This window comes from Cylas formicarius, unplaced genomic scaffold, assembly GCF_029955315.1.
Source record: "Cylas formicarius isolate icCylForm1 unplaced genomic scaffold, icCylForm1.1 PGA_scaffold_10__41_contigs__length_53128322, whole genome shotgun sequence".
In the NCBI taxonomy this organism is placed as follows: Eukaryota; Metazoa; Arthropoda; class Insecta; order Coleoptera; family Brentidae; genus Cylas; species Cylas formicarius.
Genome location: NW_026844214.1, coordinates 24,603,856 through 24,623,507, shown reverse-complemented (window position 1 = coordinate 24,623,507; position 19,652 = coordinate 24,603,856). Strand labels below are relative to the sequence as shown.

At 31.4% G+C, this 19,652-nt stretch overlaps 1 protein-coding gene across 2 annotated transcripts in view; it reads left to right on the top strand.

Moving 5' to 3' along the window:
- The window catches only part of LOC132696102 (uncharacterized), an 80,536-nt gene that overhangs the window by 47,461 nt on the left and 13,423 nt on the right, over nucleotides 1-19,652 (top strand). For both annotated transcript variants that reach the window (XM_060660732.1, XM_060660725.1), the window contains exon 4: nucleotides 3,287-3,397. In XM_060660732.1, coding sequence (XP_060516715.1) covers nucleotides 3,287-3,397 — 111 coding nt within the window. The remainder of the gene's footprint in view (nucleotides 1-3,286; nucleotides 3,398-19,652) is intronic.

Here is a 19,652-nt window from a genome sequence, read left to right as displayed (position 1 = left end):
AACACAATAGGTTATTCCTCTATAGTTATTATGATTCTTACTTGACCCTTTCTTGAATACCGAAATGGTAGTGCTAGTTTTTCACTCAGAAGATATTTGCGCTATGCGGATTATGATTTGTCACAGGCTTGTGATTTCTTCTGCTAATTTTTCCCCCTATATTTTAGTAAATTATTTGGTATGTTATCCTTGTACTTCTCATATTCAGCTGTATTTCGGTTATCGGTTATCTTATATATAAGCGGTTTTCTTTTCTTTTGCCAGATTCTTTATTTCATTTGTAAATCAGAATTTATTGTTTTTTCTTCCATTAGTGTCAACTGTTCTTACACGCTTCTGTCGCGCTTTGTGTTATGTCCACTTTAAATTTTTTCCAGGCTTTTTCAACACTGTTTGTGTAATGGGGTTCGTCCTGATTGTTCCATCTAATCTGTTCTGATAGAATGTTCTCGTGCTGTCGTTCTCAAGAGATTTGATATTGAATTTCGTGATGTAATTCGATGTTTTTCTCTGTTTGTACTGTAATGTACATTAGAAACCTCTTTGTATGAAATTTATTGTCGACGAAAGCGCTTCAAAACCAATTAAAATAGTACTTCGCCTTGCATCATCATCATCGTGAATGAAACCCTATAGAATTGGTATGAACCCCGGTAAAAGGGTTTGAGCACGGAATAATTCCACATTTAAAATGAGGGACGTTGAAAGCCTCTTGCAGATGGGAACATAGACAGTGCATTGGGCAAAATCGAGTAAGTGCATCGAACATTTGATTGAAATAGACGAGAGGATGTGGGCACCTAATAACATGCTAGAAAATACTGTAGAGCCATTTATTATTTCTCTGTTCTCCAACCACTGTAGTTCATCTGACTGCTCGAAACATGATGATTCAGCTTTACAAATGAAGTTGTATTGTAAATAATAGATTTTTTGAAATAATTATATTTATTAAAATTTATCGACAATTTATTACTTCTATATCCGTTTTTATTCGAATTATCTTAGAATAATTAATATTTCAATTATTCACCTATTTGTAAAATTATAATTATGCATTATTAGTATTATTTATGTAAAGTAAAGTAACAATTCAGCAATTACATAATAAATTCAAAAAGATATCAAATGCACAATGAGTTTGAGAAATTTGTGTTTGCATTTGGTCAGTATAATGCAACTTAACTTACTAGTTATGGCTAAGTTCGTATTAATATTTAAATTTGAATATTAAAATTCAAATTAAATTAAATTGAATTAAACTACATTATTATTAAATGTTTCATCAACTTGATTTTATTCACAGTTAGTTTATCACTTTCAGAATGTCATAATCAACACTAAACAAACAGGAGTCAACAAGCCTGTTAATTTTTGTATATTCCCTATTTTGAAAATTTATTGGAAGGGCGTTCCAAAGAGAAAGCTTCTCAGCACTGGATTAAATTTTATAGTTGGTTGGTACTGGCATGACCTGTCTTGATATAAATCTGGCTTTTACTGAACGGCTGATTGTTCCTTTTCGATTTTTGTAAACATTTTTCCGGCTAATTGCTAATTGCTTGAACGATATCCGTTGCAGCACCCTACTGCTATCCGTAGGAACGCCGCTGTCACAGTACTTTCATTCATTAGACTCGTCTTTCTCTAGTATGCTAATTAGTCTGAGCCTAATTTGGGTTCGACTCGAGGTGGCTAGGTGTTAAAAATAAAAATATAAACTTTAAGTCCACCCCGTGAAATGATCCCTGTCATTCGTATTAAGAAACTATCTATAGAGTGAGATTTTAGTGAATATTTAGTAGCCCTTGTTCCTGTTGATGGATATTTAATTGTTAATTAATTGTCCCATTAGACATATCATACAATTTTACGTTTGATTTTTTTTCACGCAATAATTGAATGCTGTAATAACTGTAAATTGTAAATGCGAATTGCTACCGCCGCCAATTTCAGTTATAACATAAGTGTCTTCCAACGCATTACTGCCGTCAATAACTTCTTAATTAAGTCCGATGCTAGTTTTCAGTCGCTGTCAAATGGAGCGAATAATAGTCCAAGAGCGGTTTGAAAAAATCACAAACGCTTGTTATTGAACTAGTTCAGTGAGCGTTATTAAATGCGCACGGGGCTGCGTGATTGATGTTTCTGATTACCGTCGGTACAATTGTGTTTAATTCCGCAGGATACGGCGATAATGGCGTAATTGACTATAATTCAACTTATATGGTCCCAATGAAAATTTTATCAGGTTCACGATCGAGGAACTACATATTCGTTATGATTGTTTGTTAGTAAGATGCCAAATAACGGACTTTCAAACTGTTTGCTAAATTTGCGAGACCCAAAGCAACGAGATATGGGTATTAAGGAAACGGGCGTAATTATTATTTTCAATTTTTAAATTCTGTTCTAAAAAAATTTCTAATGTTAACCATTGTTAAAGTGATTAGCGTTTTAAAGCTGAGAAAAATTCAAATCTTTTTTGTTTTATGATGTTTGCTCTCTCTCTTCGCGAAAAGATTGGCGGGAGTATTCAAATATTCTATTAAATAAAAAGGCTTGCGATAAACTGATAAATTTGGAGTTTTTAAAAAGGGGTTTTCCCAACTTATCTTCGTGTCTTTTGTTTATAAAATTATTATTATAAATATTTAAAAACACATGCAATGATATGACTTTTTTATGGCAGAAGCGCCCAATAACCCGGTGAAAATCGGATCTCAATATATTTATCTTAACCTAAAATATGAATAAGATAACGAACAACGATATCAAAACGTTAGCCTGAAAAAACTAAAGGTATTGTCAAAAAGTAAAAAATAAAAATAAAATGTTATTTTTATCTTTTACTAAGTAAATTCTAAATAATTAAACATTAATAACAAACCCTAAAGTAAACATTTTTACCTAAAGTTTTTTGAGAACTTATTCTTTAAAAACATATTTTAGGTTAGGATAAAGATATTGAGGTGCGGGATTTATTACTATGTATTGGTTGAAACATTTTAAACATTTTAAGTTTTAAAACTTAAAAGTAATTTTAAAGAAATTTTGCACCCCCTTATATTTCCTCAAAACATAATTGATGAAATTTCATAGTTGTATTCATATTTACATTCAGAAAAATCATGAAACTTTCGTATTTCAATTTTTTTATAAGTACCGAAAAACCCTGTGCAATTCTTTAAAGTTTTGTATTCTTAATACGTTGGAAGTACTATTCCACACTGTAAAATGACCGGTTTAAATTTGGAATGTCTATTAAAAAGGATATTATTTTCAGAATGTTCACTCGCCCCTTTTGTCGGCGGATCGACATCGCAGCAAATCCCCTTTGTGTTCTTACCCCTGAATGGACAGATTATCCATCCTAGCAAAGAAATTTTTTTTAAAGGTAAGTTATTTCGTTAACAGTAAAACTGATACCCTGGTGCTCCACTTTGTAGATTGCACATTTAAATTGCATTCTATGTCAATTGATATATCATGCCTGCGCGACAGGATCATAATTTTTCACACGGCGCCTCTCACGAGATACGATGGTCCGTTTATATTTATCACGATAGGCACGAACGGTATAAATTAGAAGTAATAAAATCGAAACACAGTTAGGCAAGTTTCATATTCGTGGTATGTTTTAACTTATGGTCCAAATTAAATGTTTGTATTCGTATTTTTAAATTATTAGTTGTAAGTGCCGTTCGATAGAACTGAATAATGATAAATCAATTTTACCGGTTAAGAATTTGTGACATCTCTTCTAGAATCCAAGTCCAAAATTGAAGTGCATTTTATTTAATTAACAATTTTATGTTGTTTCTCAATCCAATATTGAAACGTAAAATTTAGTGATCTTAGCCGTAATACATAGGCCTGGTATCTTTAGGGATTAGTAAAACTGCGCTTTCGAAAAATAAGAAAATTAGTTCAAATGTGTTCGACTGCAATTGGCAATTCAACAAAATACCGACTTGCGCATGAGGATAAACTCGGGCCCATGAGGTCATCAAGGAGAAGTACAGGAAAAAAAGAAATAATAAGAAGACCTATTTTGGGCAAAATTCTATCTGAAATGAAAAAGGTTGATTTCCCTAATTTCACTCATGTGTACAGTCATTTGGTTGAAAAAATAGAGGTTACCTGGAAAATTTTGCTGGAGCTTTGAAAATTTCAACTTTGCCACCTCGTATCTTTGCCGCTGGCGCCACCATATTGAAAAAATGGGGCCCGTGTAATATTTACTTTATATTGCTCATATTTGTGAATTGTAAATTATAAAATCATTTCTTCATACGATGAGAATTCCAAATTAAATAATACTGTTGTAAGACTCGGTAGATTCCATTTGTTAATGTTGTTCATGGGATCTATCGGATACATAATGACACACTGTTTACGCACTAAATTCAATTGAAAAAATTATGGTAGGACATGTGTATTCACTTTTATCAATTGCTAAAATTTCCCTACAATTTATTGATTTGACACCCGATCGCAGTGCAGAATTAGACAGAATTTTACACAATTTCGACAGGTCAGTGATACTTCAGGCGGACCAGGAAGAATGTTGCAAAGAACTTGCTCATAAATGTGCGAATGAATTGATTAAACTGGAACAATGCTGTGCTACAGCGAAATTATGGTTGCAATATTTTCGGATGGTTACACTCCTAAAACAATTCATTGGAAGCAGAGAGAATGGGCAACTGGAATTTACATCTTGACACTCTGCAGAAAATGCATTTTCATGGCAGTGGTCATTTCTTATATGCTAAATATTGTTATTTATATTCGCAAGACATGCTTCATTTGAAGCAAAGAATGGCAGCTGGAGAATATGAACTATTTACAAGTCAAGGGTATTTCACAATTAGACGTTTCGACAAATTTTGGCGTGGTCAGATATGACAACTGAGCAGTCGTTAATGAAGTCGATGAAATAAATGTCTTGGTGGGCTTACTCATTGTGGATGAGTTAAGGAAAGCGTGCTATCCAATTGGACGTTAAGAATGGCATTTGTATATAATATTTGTTACGATGTTGAGAAATTTTGCGACGTAGCATTTTCCAGTTCTGTGCAGCATGCCAAAATAACAAAAAATTGGTGGATTGGTTGTCCATTCATCCACCTTTTCCAGAAATGAAGGAAATCATTTAATAAGCACTGGAATTATCGGAGATGAAAAAGTAAACTGTCACATGTCTCAAGAAGTTGGTAATGATTTCTATACCGTAAAATTTAAACGGAATGACAGAGTAAAATAACTTGGTGTTATCAATATAGGTATTCGGATAGAAAACGACATTGTGCCGATTAATCCTTTGTTGGTTTTTCAAAGAATGTGCAGCGCTAGACATTATGAAAAAAAGAACTTGAAAATCCAACACCTGGTCCGTTAACAAGAATCAAGCGACGGAGATTTAATTGAATTTTGAAATAGTGAGTCAGATGTGGATTAGGCCTACTGGAAATACCACGATAAAAAAACGCACCTATTTCTCTACCTCATGGTGATGTGAAAATGAGTATTTCTGCCGAAACGTGCATTGAATGACACTTTACAGCGCTCGTACGTCGGAACTATTGATTTTAGGTTATGACATAAATTGTAGGAAATTTTCTCTATTTCTGTTTTGAATACATACGTTTTTCCTGTAAAATGTGTCGGAAAGGGGTTAGTTATTATCAAACAACTGATTTTGGGCGCCATTTTTTCAATATGGCGGCACAAGCGGGAAAGATACGAGGTGGCAAAGTTTAAATTTGGAAAGAGCACATCAAAATCTACAAAATTGAAAATTTGCAATACTCCCGGAAAACTTTCCAAGTAAAAATACCAAATGACTGTACTAAGAAGAAATTGCAGGAAATTAATTTTTGGTACGAAAAAATTCGAAGAAGAAAATCACTTTTAATCGAGTTTTTAGTAAAGAAAGACGAAATTTTCTGCTGGCGACGACGATATTTAAGAGCAGTTAGACAATTTCGAAGGGACAACAGGAATGTATATCTCCGAAAATGAATACCATTGGTAAAATATAGCAGGATAAAAATTTAAAAAGCTCGAGGCAAGCTTTCATGTCATAGCGGCCTTTCTAGCATTTCAGTCACGATGGACTAAAAACTATCATAAAGGCGCGTATGTTGATATTTTTGAAGGCAGCCAATACTAGATCTTATTCCTCTTGGGTCTGTTATAGTCTCACATCTTCTTAGAAATGAATGACATCATCAATTGGTTTCAACCAAAACCAAAACTAACCATATCATTGTGAATTAAACCCCATAGAATTGGTAGGTATTGGTTGAAGCAAGATATAATATCACTTTTAAAATGACAGACGATGAAACCCTCGTGCAAGAGAGAATAAAGGCTGTGGATTGTAAAACATGGAGTATGTGCGCCGAACATGTTATTGAAATAGAAAAAATAATGTGGGAAGCTGACAACATGCTAGAAAACACTGTAAAGCCATTAATTATTTCTCTGGACTCTAATGACTATATGTCAACGGTCTTTTCGGAACATGATGACTAAAATTTACAAATGAAGTTGTATTGTAAATAGTATTAAAAAAATACATCAATGTTTATTAAAATTAAAAATTTATTTTATATTATCTTACTTTATCCTATAATAGTTATTATCTCAATTATTTGTCGATATCTATAATTATAATGATGCATAATTATTGTTATATATATTTTATTTTATTCTTATGCAATAAAAAACGATACGAGGTGTCTAGGTCTTAAAAACTGAAATACGGAAGACTATCATTGCAATACATCGGAACTTTACAATATAACCGTTAGCTCTGTTTAATAATGCCTGTTATTGCAAATTTACATTTTATTTCCCTCCCGCATTAAGAACCGAAATATATCTCCTTGCCAGGACTACACCAGTAAACAGATAAAATTACAACTCAAAGTTCAACAATTTTCGAACAGAATGAAAACTGACGTGGCTACTTGCAATAAACTAAAATCTTATTTTATAAGCATATCTCATAGACAAACGATTTCTTTATTCATTTATTTTATTTGAATGCACCTTTTTAATATTATTTGTGTACATCGCTCGATCGAATAGCGTATTGACCGGGCGAGTAACTATACCGCGAATTGCAACAGAAACAAACAGCAATAAAACCTTTTAGAAAAAGTCGTAAATTAGTCTTAAACGTGAGCAAGCATTTCTTCGAAAGCATTTAGAATTCTTCGGCGTAACAAGAAGAGGCAGCAGTTTCTACCGGACCAGTTTTCTATTTGGACAAAATGGATGTATACGCATTTTTCAGATCACTGTCATTTTTACTGCGCCTCTTCATTCTGTTTCGTATTTTCAACTCCAAAACTTAGGAAAAAGGAAGGACGATCGAAATAAATGTCATAAAGGAGTTTGTACGGTAATAACACTAGTATGCCTCAGCATACACTTTATACATTCAGTGTGTTTTCTAAACTATAGTTTAGTTCAGATAGGTGTAGAGCAATAACTTCACAAATGGACTACAGAGCGAGCCAACGATTTTGTTTTTATTTTCTTATTTTTTTTTCTTTCTTTTTATCGGTTGCTGGTAGTACACCCGGGTGTTTGGGTCACTTGCCAAGCCTGAAAATGATGTGGCAAAGGTGTCTCTCAGTAGGATACTCGAAAAAAAGAAAGAAAAAAAAATAAGAAAATAAAACTGTGTAATAGTTTGTTCTTTTTTCACATGATCTTCAAATTCAATATTTTTGGTGCTTAACAAGTCAATAATTTCTTGTTTTCAAACACTTGGGAGATTTGTATTTGCCGATGCTGCAGTAATGTTCCCTAGAAATTACTTTTGTTTCAGGACAGACAATACGTGTATTATATATATTTTGAAAGTTTCCTATTTTTTTGTATAAGAATTTTCTTAGTAAAATTTCTAAAAACTTTATTTTGTAAAGGGTTGACTTTTCCTTTATTTGATTTGATTTAGTATTATAATGGTTATAAATCTAATAAATAAACTGGTTCAGGGTAGTAGCAAAGGAAATTGAAACACAATATATATATATATATATATATATATATATATATATATATATATATATATATATATATATATATATATATATATATATATATATACATATATGTTTCATTCGTATTAACACTTCGCACTGCGGAAGTACGTCATATGAGAATTTCAAATAACAAAGGAATCCTTAATAAAACATATTGCTTCATTCTTTCCGTTTACGCCGCATGTGTTCACAGTGAAATATTTCGTTTAGCAGAGATGAGTTATGTACAAAAAAATATTTTTGCCTTTTAGAATCATTTTGCTGCGTAAGTGCATCATTTCCATTTTCCAAATTTTAAAATAACCGAAATCAGTTACATTGAAACTGAAACTAACAAAAACACAGGGACAAAAAATACAAGCGAGAAAGTTTTTTTTATAAATTAATAATTAATACATTTAGTAAAGGTGTAATACAAGTGTTCACATAATACCAAAAATTCTTAAAAACATAAATGTTTATATTTCCACACAAAAATGTTGCATTTTTATACTCAAAAAACATTTAAAATCCAAACGAAAAAGCAATTTTAATTTAACGGATGTTGATTACTCTAAAGTTATTAGAATTTCTGGGTAAAATGGAAACGAAATATTTCGACTTGAAAATTTTTATGCTTTTATATTCAAAAAAATATTTAGAATTAAGACAAACATCAGTTTTAATGTACCTATCGGTTACTCTAAGCCCCGGAGAATATAAATGATACATTTCCACAAAAAAATGTTTTTACTTCCGTGTTCATAAAGGCTTCCGGGGTGGGGGCCAAGTTGAACAGATGGTTCAACCCATTAGTGACAATTAGTGACAGCTAACGCAGATCATTTTAATGTTCGGCAATTTGCCTTGATTTTAGAATCAATAAAAGTTTGATGAAAGTTGCGGACATGTATTTGAGTTAAAGAAGAAGATTTCCAAGGGAAGTATAACCGAAGAGAGCTGCTTTCGAAGAGAGCTGAAAAAAATTATTGTCTTGATAAGACGTGGGTTAATAAAGGTTATATACTACCAATAATGTGGCAGGGCAAAAATATAACCAGTGCTTGCTAAGATGAAAGATTGACGGGTATTCAGGAAAAGGGAAGAGTAAGCAGTAATTGAAATTTTTGTGAAGCGGAAAAGTTCATATTATGCACCGAACTCCTGTATAAATCAAAAAATGTCGGCCACTGTTTTAAATTGCCTGAGAAAACAGGTATATCTAAACGGGGAAGATTAAAATTTAGGTAAGGCGGCAAATTATGGCTCTGACCTGGTGGCGAAGGTGGTACTATCATGGATATTTCAGATTTTATACAAAGTTCACTATAAATGCTTTTAATTGAAAAGTATTGATCATCAACTTCCGCTCGAATTAGCTCCTGCTGCTCAAGCATTACATCCGTTACTCTTTTATCAGAAATTATGTCCAAATGCAACCTATCAAACTCATTATATGTTGATTCTAACGCCGAATATCGTATTTTAAAATCATTAATTTTAGCTGGGTTCTGTGTAGCAGCAGTAGCTAAATCGTAGATTTCTTTCAATCTTTGTATAAAAACGCTTCTTCTATTTACTTTTGAATCTGCCATGGTTTAAAAATATTTTTAGAAATTTTCTATATCATAAAAAAATGGCAAGAAAGAAGAAATTAAATTCAATTATATTAAAATATGCGAACAACCTCGTAAAATCCACCAAAACCACAATTGATAACAAAAAACAATCAAAATATCGTACACAAAATCAAGACCGCAAAAAACTCTAAACTATTTAAATTCTTTACCTGTTTTCCGATACTTCGTCAAATTTATTCAAGGTCGTCTTATTTAAACGCCTTTATAGTGAATGAAATCAAAATTATTTTTACCAATTTAGTATTAGAAAATGAATTTAGAAAAGACAAAATAATTTTATTTTTGAATTACTGATTCTTTAAAAATCCGGGCTCGAAGACCATATGTAAGAGACTCAATGTTTCCTAGACTTCCTTTTAGAAGCCGCGTGTGGAATAATAGTATACAAGTTCATCGAAATAAATTCTTAATTTAAAATTTGATCACAAACAAAACAAAACTACGGATAAACCCTCGAATTATAAAATAAACGGCCTACCTTATGTGCACTCTAGTGTAAGACCCCCGAGGCCTCTCGGATTTTCTTTCTCCACACCATGTCCATTGCAGCAATGTAGTGGGGGTTACCAATCGCAAACACGCGAAAACTATGCGCGGTAATTCGGCCAAACAAAACCCGAGGGCTCATATTATCGCGGTGAAATGACACGCGTTTTTTACCATAAAGTATATAAAAAATTAAATTAAAATAAAAATTGATAAATGTATTCGATTAACCCCGAATCATAAAGAAATCAATATATAGAAAACCCAGGTAATGAATTAATATTTAGTGTCAATATACAAAATAAATAACCAAAACTGAACACTTATTTTATAAGCATATCTCATAGACAAACGATTTCTTTATTCATTTATTTTATTTGAATGCACCTTTTTAATATTATTTGTGTACATCGCTCGATCGAATAGCGTATTGACCGGGCGAGTAACTATACCGCGAATTGCAACAGAAACAAACAGCAATAAAACCTTTTAGAAAAAGTCGTAAATTAGTCTTAAACGTGAGCAAGCATTTCTTCGAAAGCATTTAGAATTCTTCGGCGTAACAAGAAGAGGCAGCAGTTTCTACCGGACCAGTTTTCTATTTGGACAAAATGGATGTATACGCATTTTTCAGATCACTGTCATTTTTACTGCGCCTCTTCATTCTGTTTCGTATTTTCAACTCCAAAACTTAGGAAAAAGGAAGGACGATCGAAATAAATGTCATAAAGGAGTTTGTACGGTAATAACACTAGTATGCCTCAGCATACACTTTATACATTCAGTGTGTTTTCTAAACTATAGTTTAGTTCAGATAGGTGTAGAGCAATAACTTCACAAATGGACTACAGAGCGAGCCAACGATTTTGTTGCAAATTTCTTTCTTTTTATCGGTTGCTGGTAGTACACCCGGGTGTTTGGGTCACTTGCCAAGCCTGAAAATGATGTGGCAAAGGTGTCTCTCAGTAGGATACTCGAAAAAAAGAAAGAAAAAAAAATAAGAAAATAAAACTGTGTAATAGTTTGTTCTTTTTTCACATGATCTTCAAATTCAATATTTTTGGTGCTTAACAAGTCAATAATTTCTTGTTTTCAAACACTTGGGAGATTTGTATTTGCCGATGCTGCAGTAATGTTCCCTAGAAATTACTTTTGTTTCAGGACAGACAATACGTGTATTATATATATTTTGAAAGTTTCCTATTTTTTTGTATAAGAATTTTCTTAGTAAAATTTCTAAAAACTTTATTTTGTAAAGGGTTGACTTTTCCTTTATTTGATTTGATTTAGTATTATAATGGTTATAAATCTAATAAATAAACTGGTTCAGGGTAGTAGCAAAGGAAATTGAAACACAATATATATATATATATATATATATATATATATATATATATATATATATATATATATATATATATATATATATACACATATATGTTTCATTCGTATTAACACTTCGCACTGCGGAAGTACGTCATATGAGAATTTCAAATAACAAAGGAATCCTTAATAAAACATATTGCTTCATTCTTTCCGTTTACGCCGCATGTGTTCACAGTGAAATATTTCGTTTAGCAGAGATGAGTTATGTACAAAAAAATATTTTTGCCTTTTAGAATCATTTTGCTGCGTAAGTGCATCATTTCCATTTTCCAAATTTTAAAATAACCGAAATCAGTTACATTGAAACTGAAACTAACAAAAACACAGGGACAAAAAATACAAGCGAGAAAGTTTTTTTTATAAATTAATAATTAATACATTTAGTAAAGGTGTAATACAAGTGTTCACATAATACCAAAAATTCTTAAAAACATAAATGTTTATATTTCCACACAAAAATGTTGCATTTTTATACTCAAAAAACATTTAAAATCCAAACGAAAAAGCAATTTTAATTTAACGGATGTTGATTACTCTAAAGTTATTAGAATTTCTGGGTAAAATGGAAACGAAATATTTCGACTTGAAAATTTTTATGCTTTTATATTCAAAAAAATATTTAGAATTAAGACAAACATCAGTTTTAATGTACCTATCGGTTACTCTAAGCCCCGGAGAATATAAATGATACATTTCCACAAAAAAATGTTTTTACTTCCGTGTTCATAAAGGCTTCCGGGGTGGGGGCCAAGTTGAACAGATGGTTCAACCCATTAGTGACAATTAGTGACAGCTAACGCAGATCATTTTAATGTTCGGCAATTTGCCTTGATTTTAGAATCAATAAAAGTTTGATGAAAGTTGCGGACATGTATTTGAGTTAAAGAAGAAGATTTCCAAGGGAAGTATAACCGAAGAGAGCTGCTTTCGAAGAGAGCTGAAAAAAATTATTGTCTTGATAAGACGTGGGTTAATAAAGGTTATATACTACCAATAATGTGGCAGGGCAAAAATATAACCAGTGCTTGCTAAGATGAAAGATTGACGGGTATTCAGGAAAAGGGAAGACAATACTCGTCATTATTGGAAGCGAAGAGGAATTTAAAAAACAGGTTTGCCGTTCAGATCTTTAGTCTCTGTAAGGCGTCCAAAATTACATTTGAAATTCGATTTTGAAAATTTCTTCTTTTCTATTAAAACTCAAAACTTCGGTACGTTAGGATGCAAATCGTTTGAGGTCTAATCCAGCACCCGAAAAATGGTCACGACTTGCCTGTCCTATCATAAACGGAAAGCACTTTACCCTCAATAAACATTAATTTGCATTACATTACATTACATTAAATTTGCTTTAGTTGACAGATTATATATATATATATATATATATATATATATATATATATATATATATATATATATATATATATATATATATATATATATATATATATATATATATATATATATATATATATATATATATATATATATATATATATATATATATATATATACATCAACATATCTTTTCTGCGTCCGTACATTGTTAATTTGCATATAATTCTGCGTCCAGTGGCATTCTGCGTCCGTTACGGACGCAGAATGGTTTCCCTGCCTTAAACACATGACCGCAATTTTTGCCGACATCTATATTCCAATAGCTAAAGGTATGTAATAAGCTTTAGAACACATCATAAGTAGGAACCTTCTCACTTAACCCAGTTAGTAGTAATATATTTTTTCTGGGATGCCGAAAAGTTGGTAAGATGTATAGACATATACATCCATAGTTCAAGGTTTTTGCCACCGTGGCGCGATCGTCGGGCTGGCGTATATCTGACTTGTATATTTCAAATTTTTTTTACCGATGTTTAGGCGTCCTGAGAATTGACAACAGTGCTTTTATGTGAACACGTTGCTTGTATTTCGCTTATTTCGCATCGAGACTAATTTTACAAAATATTATGAATACGAGAACGCAAAAATTAGTGTTAATGGCACTCGAACGGCCAAATATTGAGACACTATCTTTTTCCTCTGAAAGTAGCTTTGATATCTCGGAAAAGATCCCAGAAGAGTTTCATAAGGAAGTAAGAGAAATTAAAGTGGACTCCTCTTCAGGTATGAATTGTATGCCTTAAAATTAAGTTGTTTATTTTTTACTATTATTTAGTTTATTTAGTTTAATATAGTTTGTTCTTTGTTCTCACACTAATCTCCTACTATAAAGTAAATTTTAGTGGGCTGCGGAGTAGGATACAAAATTCTAAGCTATATTATTAGGAAACTGTAATTCTATTGCATTTAAGCGGCAGCAGGCGGCTCTAGCCTGCTGAGGTTTGTTGGACAAGGCTATTATTAAAATTAAATACTTTTTTAATTTTTCAAAGAAACTTCCACGGGCTACTGTAATACTTTTTATTAAACTTCTGGATTCCTCCTGCGTCGGTTTTTGTTGAGTTGAACTAGCTAAGTAGTTTCAGTTAAGCTCTGAAGAAGTCAACAAGATGATTGGCCAAACGTTAGCTAGTTCGACTCAACAAAAACCGACACAAGAGGAATCCAGAAGTTTAATTAAATGTAAAATTCAATACTTTTTGTCAGTCAGTACAAAATTTAGTCTATTAAATACACCTATCGTTAAAAGTAATAACTAAATAATATCCAGTTTTTTTAAAAATAAACAGGGTATTTATTTCATGACTAAACGTTCCTAAATGTGTATCCGGAAATAACTACTTCAAGAAATGATTCTACATGAATAAATAAAAAAAAATCACATGAACATATTCCGAAAATGAATGAATGATGTTTAATAAATATCTTGTGTTAAAATTTGGGAGCGTTGTTTGTTGTCACAAGAGTCTTAGTTGAAATTAATGAAACTTCGTGTTCGTTTTTATTGCATGTCCCTAATTGGAACGAATCTAATCACAGCACAGGAGCATATGGTGTTTACAAAGTAACCAAAAGTTGTGTTAAATAATATTTATTAAAAACGGAAAAAAAAATGACACCTTGTATCTCGAAAACTATATATACCCATGTTCATATTAAAAAGAAATCTTATTTTTTAATGCAGAATAACCATTTAAATTATTCGAAAGTTATTTGAATTAATTTTATTTTCTTTTTGAAATAAATGGGACATTAAAACTAATAACTTCACTTTAATTAGCTAGTTTAGCATTGATTAGACTGAAACCCACTAAGCAATATATAAATCGCATTTTGTTGAAAATCGTTAAGTGAATATTTAATTAATTTTCACAGAGACTTCCACAGGCTAGTCAAAATTGCTGACGTGTCGCCAACCATCCTGTTGGCTTCTTCAGTTTCAGTCAAGCTCTGAAGAAGCCAACAGGATGGTTGGCGAAACCTCAGCAATTTCGACTAAGCAAAAACCGACGCAGGAGGAATCCATTAGTTTTGTAAAAATGCATATTCAATTTTAAGAATTTAGAGATTTTATGGAGAAAGGACATGTTTATAGAAATGATTGTATTGAAATTATATTATCATTTTAGATAATTTCGAATTGTCATCGAACTCAGATGAAGACCCTACATATTATCCGTCGGACTCAAATTCCGAAGACGAACTTGTAAGATTGTCATTTCATTTTTGTCAACTTTTAAAAATTTTGAAAATGTTATCCTTTACTCCTTAACACTTAACATTTATTATCTATTTCCAGGAACCAAGATCCAAATATATCGACTCATTAGATAAAGTTACTGATTTGCAATATTCTTTAGTTTCGGTAATCTATGGTTTACAATTTAAATTACAATTCAAAAATTGAATTATTTATTCTAGACATCTCCCGATGCTAAACAGTCCCGTTCAAGTAACTTATTGTTAACATCACCTAAGGTAAATATAAACCGAATGATTAGTTTTGAAAGACAGTCGCAACAATATCATCATTAAATGCCATTTCATTTCAACGTTTTAAAATTAAATAAATAAAAATAATAAATATAAATAAAAGATTAAGCATTTTGCTGTGTAGCAAAAACGTTGAACTTCTAATACTTATTTTTCTTTGCATAACTTCTGGTTCTAAATAAATGATATTTTGTCATCAATTGTTGATTAAAATAGTTTATTATTATAGTTATTTATTGAAATATTAAGTTTAGAGCGAGTTTTGAGCTCCCATAGTCTAAAAATTTTAAATGAAACAATCAAAAAACAAAAAAAATAGTGTAAATGCTTATATTTTATCGCGAAAAGCAAAATTATTCCAAATTTCGACTACGACATGAACTAAAAAAAATGAATAGTAAATTAAAAGCAAAATAATTTAGAGAATGAATAATTGTTGTATTGTTAAATATATATAACATGTTTTGTTCATTTCATTTCTACTTTTTAGGATAAGAAAGAAGTGAACTCAGTAATTTCCAGTCCTGCAACTGAAAACGTTTTCCATTCTGCAAACAAAACTATAAGAAAAAATAAAATAACTCGATTTCCAGATTTCTGCTTTTATTGTGAAACTGATGTGTTGAATTTTGCTCGACATATTTTCCGAAATCATTCGCAGGAAATTGAAGTGCAAAAAATACTTACGTTGAAGCCAAAAACTATCGAAAGGAAAAGACTTATTGCATCTTTAAGAAAGAGAGGAAATCACATTAAAAACTGTCATTCTATGGTTAAGCCTGTTCACAGAACTTATGTTGACACGTCTGAAGGAAGCTACGCTGCATGTAAATATTGCTATGGCCATTATTCACGTAAATTGCTTTGGAGACATATAAAAAGTTGTCCAGAGAAAAAAGAATCATCTAGTAATGAACACAATTTCCTTCTTTCTAAGAGAATTATTAATTCTGATTTAATAGCAAAAGTATTTCCACGCATGAGATGTGACAAAATATCTTTTATTGCAAAAAAAGATTGTCTTATTTGCGCCTTTGGAGAAAGATATTTAAATACTCATAGAGAACAACATCATGTCAATATTTGCTCACGGAAAATGAGGGAATTGTCAAAGGTCATAATAGAGTCAAAAAAAATCAATCCAAAAATTAATAATTTGTATGATTTGTTGCATCCTCAGAATTATTATGTTGTTGTTCAAAGTGTCAAAATTATTGCGAAATATGATGCACACAATGATATTTACATATCTCCCACTTTCGCTATGAATATCTCTACAAGTTTAAAAGATTGTTGTGATATCGCAATATTAAATTTTATTAAGCGAAAATATTGCTACCCGAACGTTAGTGCTGCAGAGGCTGAAGCAAATGTTAGTATGTTCAAGAGATTATTGGAAAGCACTTGGAAACATGAAATATCTATCCAAGCTGCTAGAGACTTGAATACTAAAACTTGGAATAAGACAACAATAATACCTTTAGCGTCTGATCTAAAATTACTTAAAACATATTTCATTGAAAAGGGCAACGAAGCTGAAAAAAAATTGAAAGAGGGTTCCAATAGTCTAAAAAATTACACCGTTTTGATGGAAACAGTGTTTTGCCGGTTATTGCTTTTTAATAGAAAAAGGGTAGGTGAATTGCAGAGAATGAAGCTGACGTCTTATACATTATCTGATGACAAAAATAACCACAGTTACGAAGAATTTTCGGACGCCATTACAACTTCCGAAAAAATTCTTTTGAAAAGTTTTAAACGGATTGTGATAAGAGGGAAAAGGGGAAGAGGGGTTCCCGTTCTATTTAGCAGAGATATTCAAAGCCATATGGATTTTCTGATTGAAAAACGACAACAATTTCAAAAAAAAAATAATTTATTTTTGTTTGCGCAGACTCATTCAGACCAGCCTATAGTAGGGTATAAGGTACTACAAACACACGCAAGAATATGTGGAGCAAGAGACCCACGAGCTTTAACTTCTACGAAATTAAGGAAACATTTGGCCACATTATCACAGGGCTTTAATATGTCACAAAACGAAATTGAACAGTTGGCAACGTTTATGGGCCACACTTTAAATGTACATAGTCAAAATTATAGACTTCCAGATGACATTTTTCAAACTGCAAAAATTGCGAAACTGTTACTTCTCATGGAAGATGGTCAAGCGGGAAAGTACAAAGGAAGCACATTGGAAGAAATTGACTTAAATTTAGAAGAAGAATTAAACCCAGAAAACGTAGACGAAACTGACCAACAGTTTGCAATCGAAGACGAAATTGATGAGCATCCCACTCTTGCAGACAAAAATGAGACATTAAATCAAACAAACAAAAAAAAGGAACTTGCACATTCCAAAAAAGATAGCGTGACAATAAAAAAACGAGAACTGATTCCAAGGACAGCGGAACAAAAAAAAGTTGTAAAAGATTTTTTTGAAAACCACATACAAACAAACAAACCACCAAAGAAAGCGGAATGTGAGATGTTAATAAGCAGTCATTCAGATTTATTGGAAAATAAATCCTGGTTGAAAATTAAGGTGTTTGTCCAAAATATATATACAAAAAAAATGGAAAACGTTATTTAGGTATCAAAATCATCAATCGATAAAATTGAAGATATGTGGCACTAATGACATTCAACTTCAATTTTTTCTTTAAATTTTGTATTTTCAGTTTTTATTACAGTTTTGGATATTGCCAAAATAGACATATCCTAATCTGTTTTTCTTTTTACCATACATGTGTGTCAACATTTTTTTGAATTTTTGTATATATTATTATTATTATGATAATAAAGTTTGTCTTAGTTTTAATAAATTATTTTTTATGAAGCTATTATAATATCAGAACCTATTAAACTAACTAAAAAATGGATGAAACAAATTATCTGCGTTAAATAATTGAAGTTCTATTATCCTGAATCTATTACTTTAATTATGAATTCAATGTTACCGCAGTACTCATGTTTACTTATGCGCGCTTGGAATCCTATAACTGACATCCAGATAATCTAAACACTGGAAATTCACTGGACTTGCCAAGGTCATAACGCTCAATTATCTATTACATGTGATACATAAATTAAGAGACTCAATTAGATAATAGCAAAAATAAAAAAGTTGATTCGTCACATTAAACCTATAAGCCCCTTGAACTCTACCTACTACCCATGTATTATTTGCATTTTCTTAGAAAATTCGAACTAAATACCCAAGTACAAACGAGTTCATTAAAATACCGAAAGAGAGGCAGTTCCATGTGTATATCTCTGATAATTAGGAATACCAAAATTCGGTACGAGGTATGAGATGTGGCAACCATGTCGGAAGCCGAAAAGATATTGCAATAGATTTGCATATTCTGCAGACGCACAAATGATGTTGCTATTTACTGTATATTGAGGACGTCGAAAGAGTAGTAAAATGAAATGACGCAGAATAGTAGTGCAATGTAAAATTTAAAATTTTGAAGCAACCAAACTGAATATTTTGATATACTCTGGACTTTTGAGATCAGAAAGATCCACTGCTCATATGCATAGCGTGATTTATTGATATACTTTGCTGGACGCCGAATAGCAGCAGAATTGAAAGACGCAGAAAAGATAGCAAGATGTATATATATATATATATATATATATATATATATATATATATATATATATATATATATATATATATATATATATATATATATATATATATATATATATATATATATATATATATATATATATATATATATATATATATAATCTGTCAACTAAAGCAAATTTAATGTAATGCAAATTAATGTTTATTGAGGGTAAAGTGCTTTCCGTTTATGATAGGACAGGCAAGTCGTGATCATTTTTCGGGTGCTGGATTAGACCTCAAACGATTTGCATCCTAACGTACCGAAGTTTTGAGTTTTAATAGAAAAGAAGAAATTTTCAAAATCGAATTTCAAATGTAATTTTGGACGCCTTACAGAGACTAAAGATCTGAACGGCAAACCTGTTTTTTAAATTCCTCTTCGCTTCCAATATTGACGAGTATTGTCTTCCCTTTTCCTGAATACCCGTCAATCTTTCATCTTAGCAAGCACTGGTTATATTTTTGCCCTGCCACATTATTGGTAGTATATAACCTTTATTAACCTACGTCTTATCAAGACAATAATTTTTTTCAACTCTCTTCGAAAGCAGCTCTCTTCGG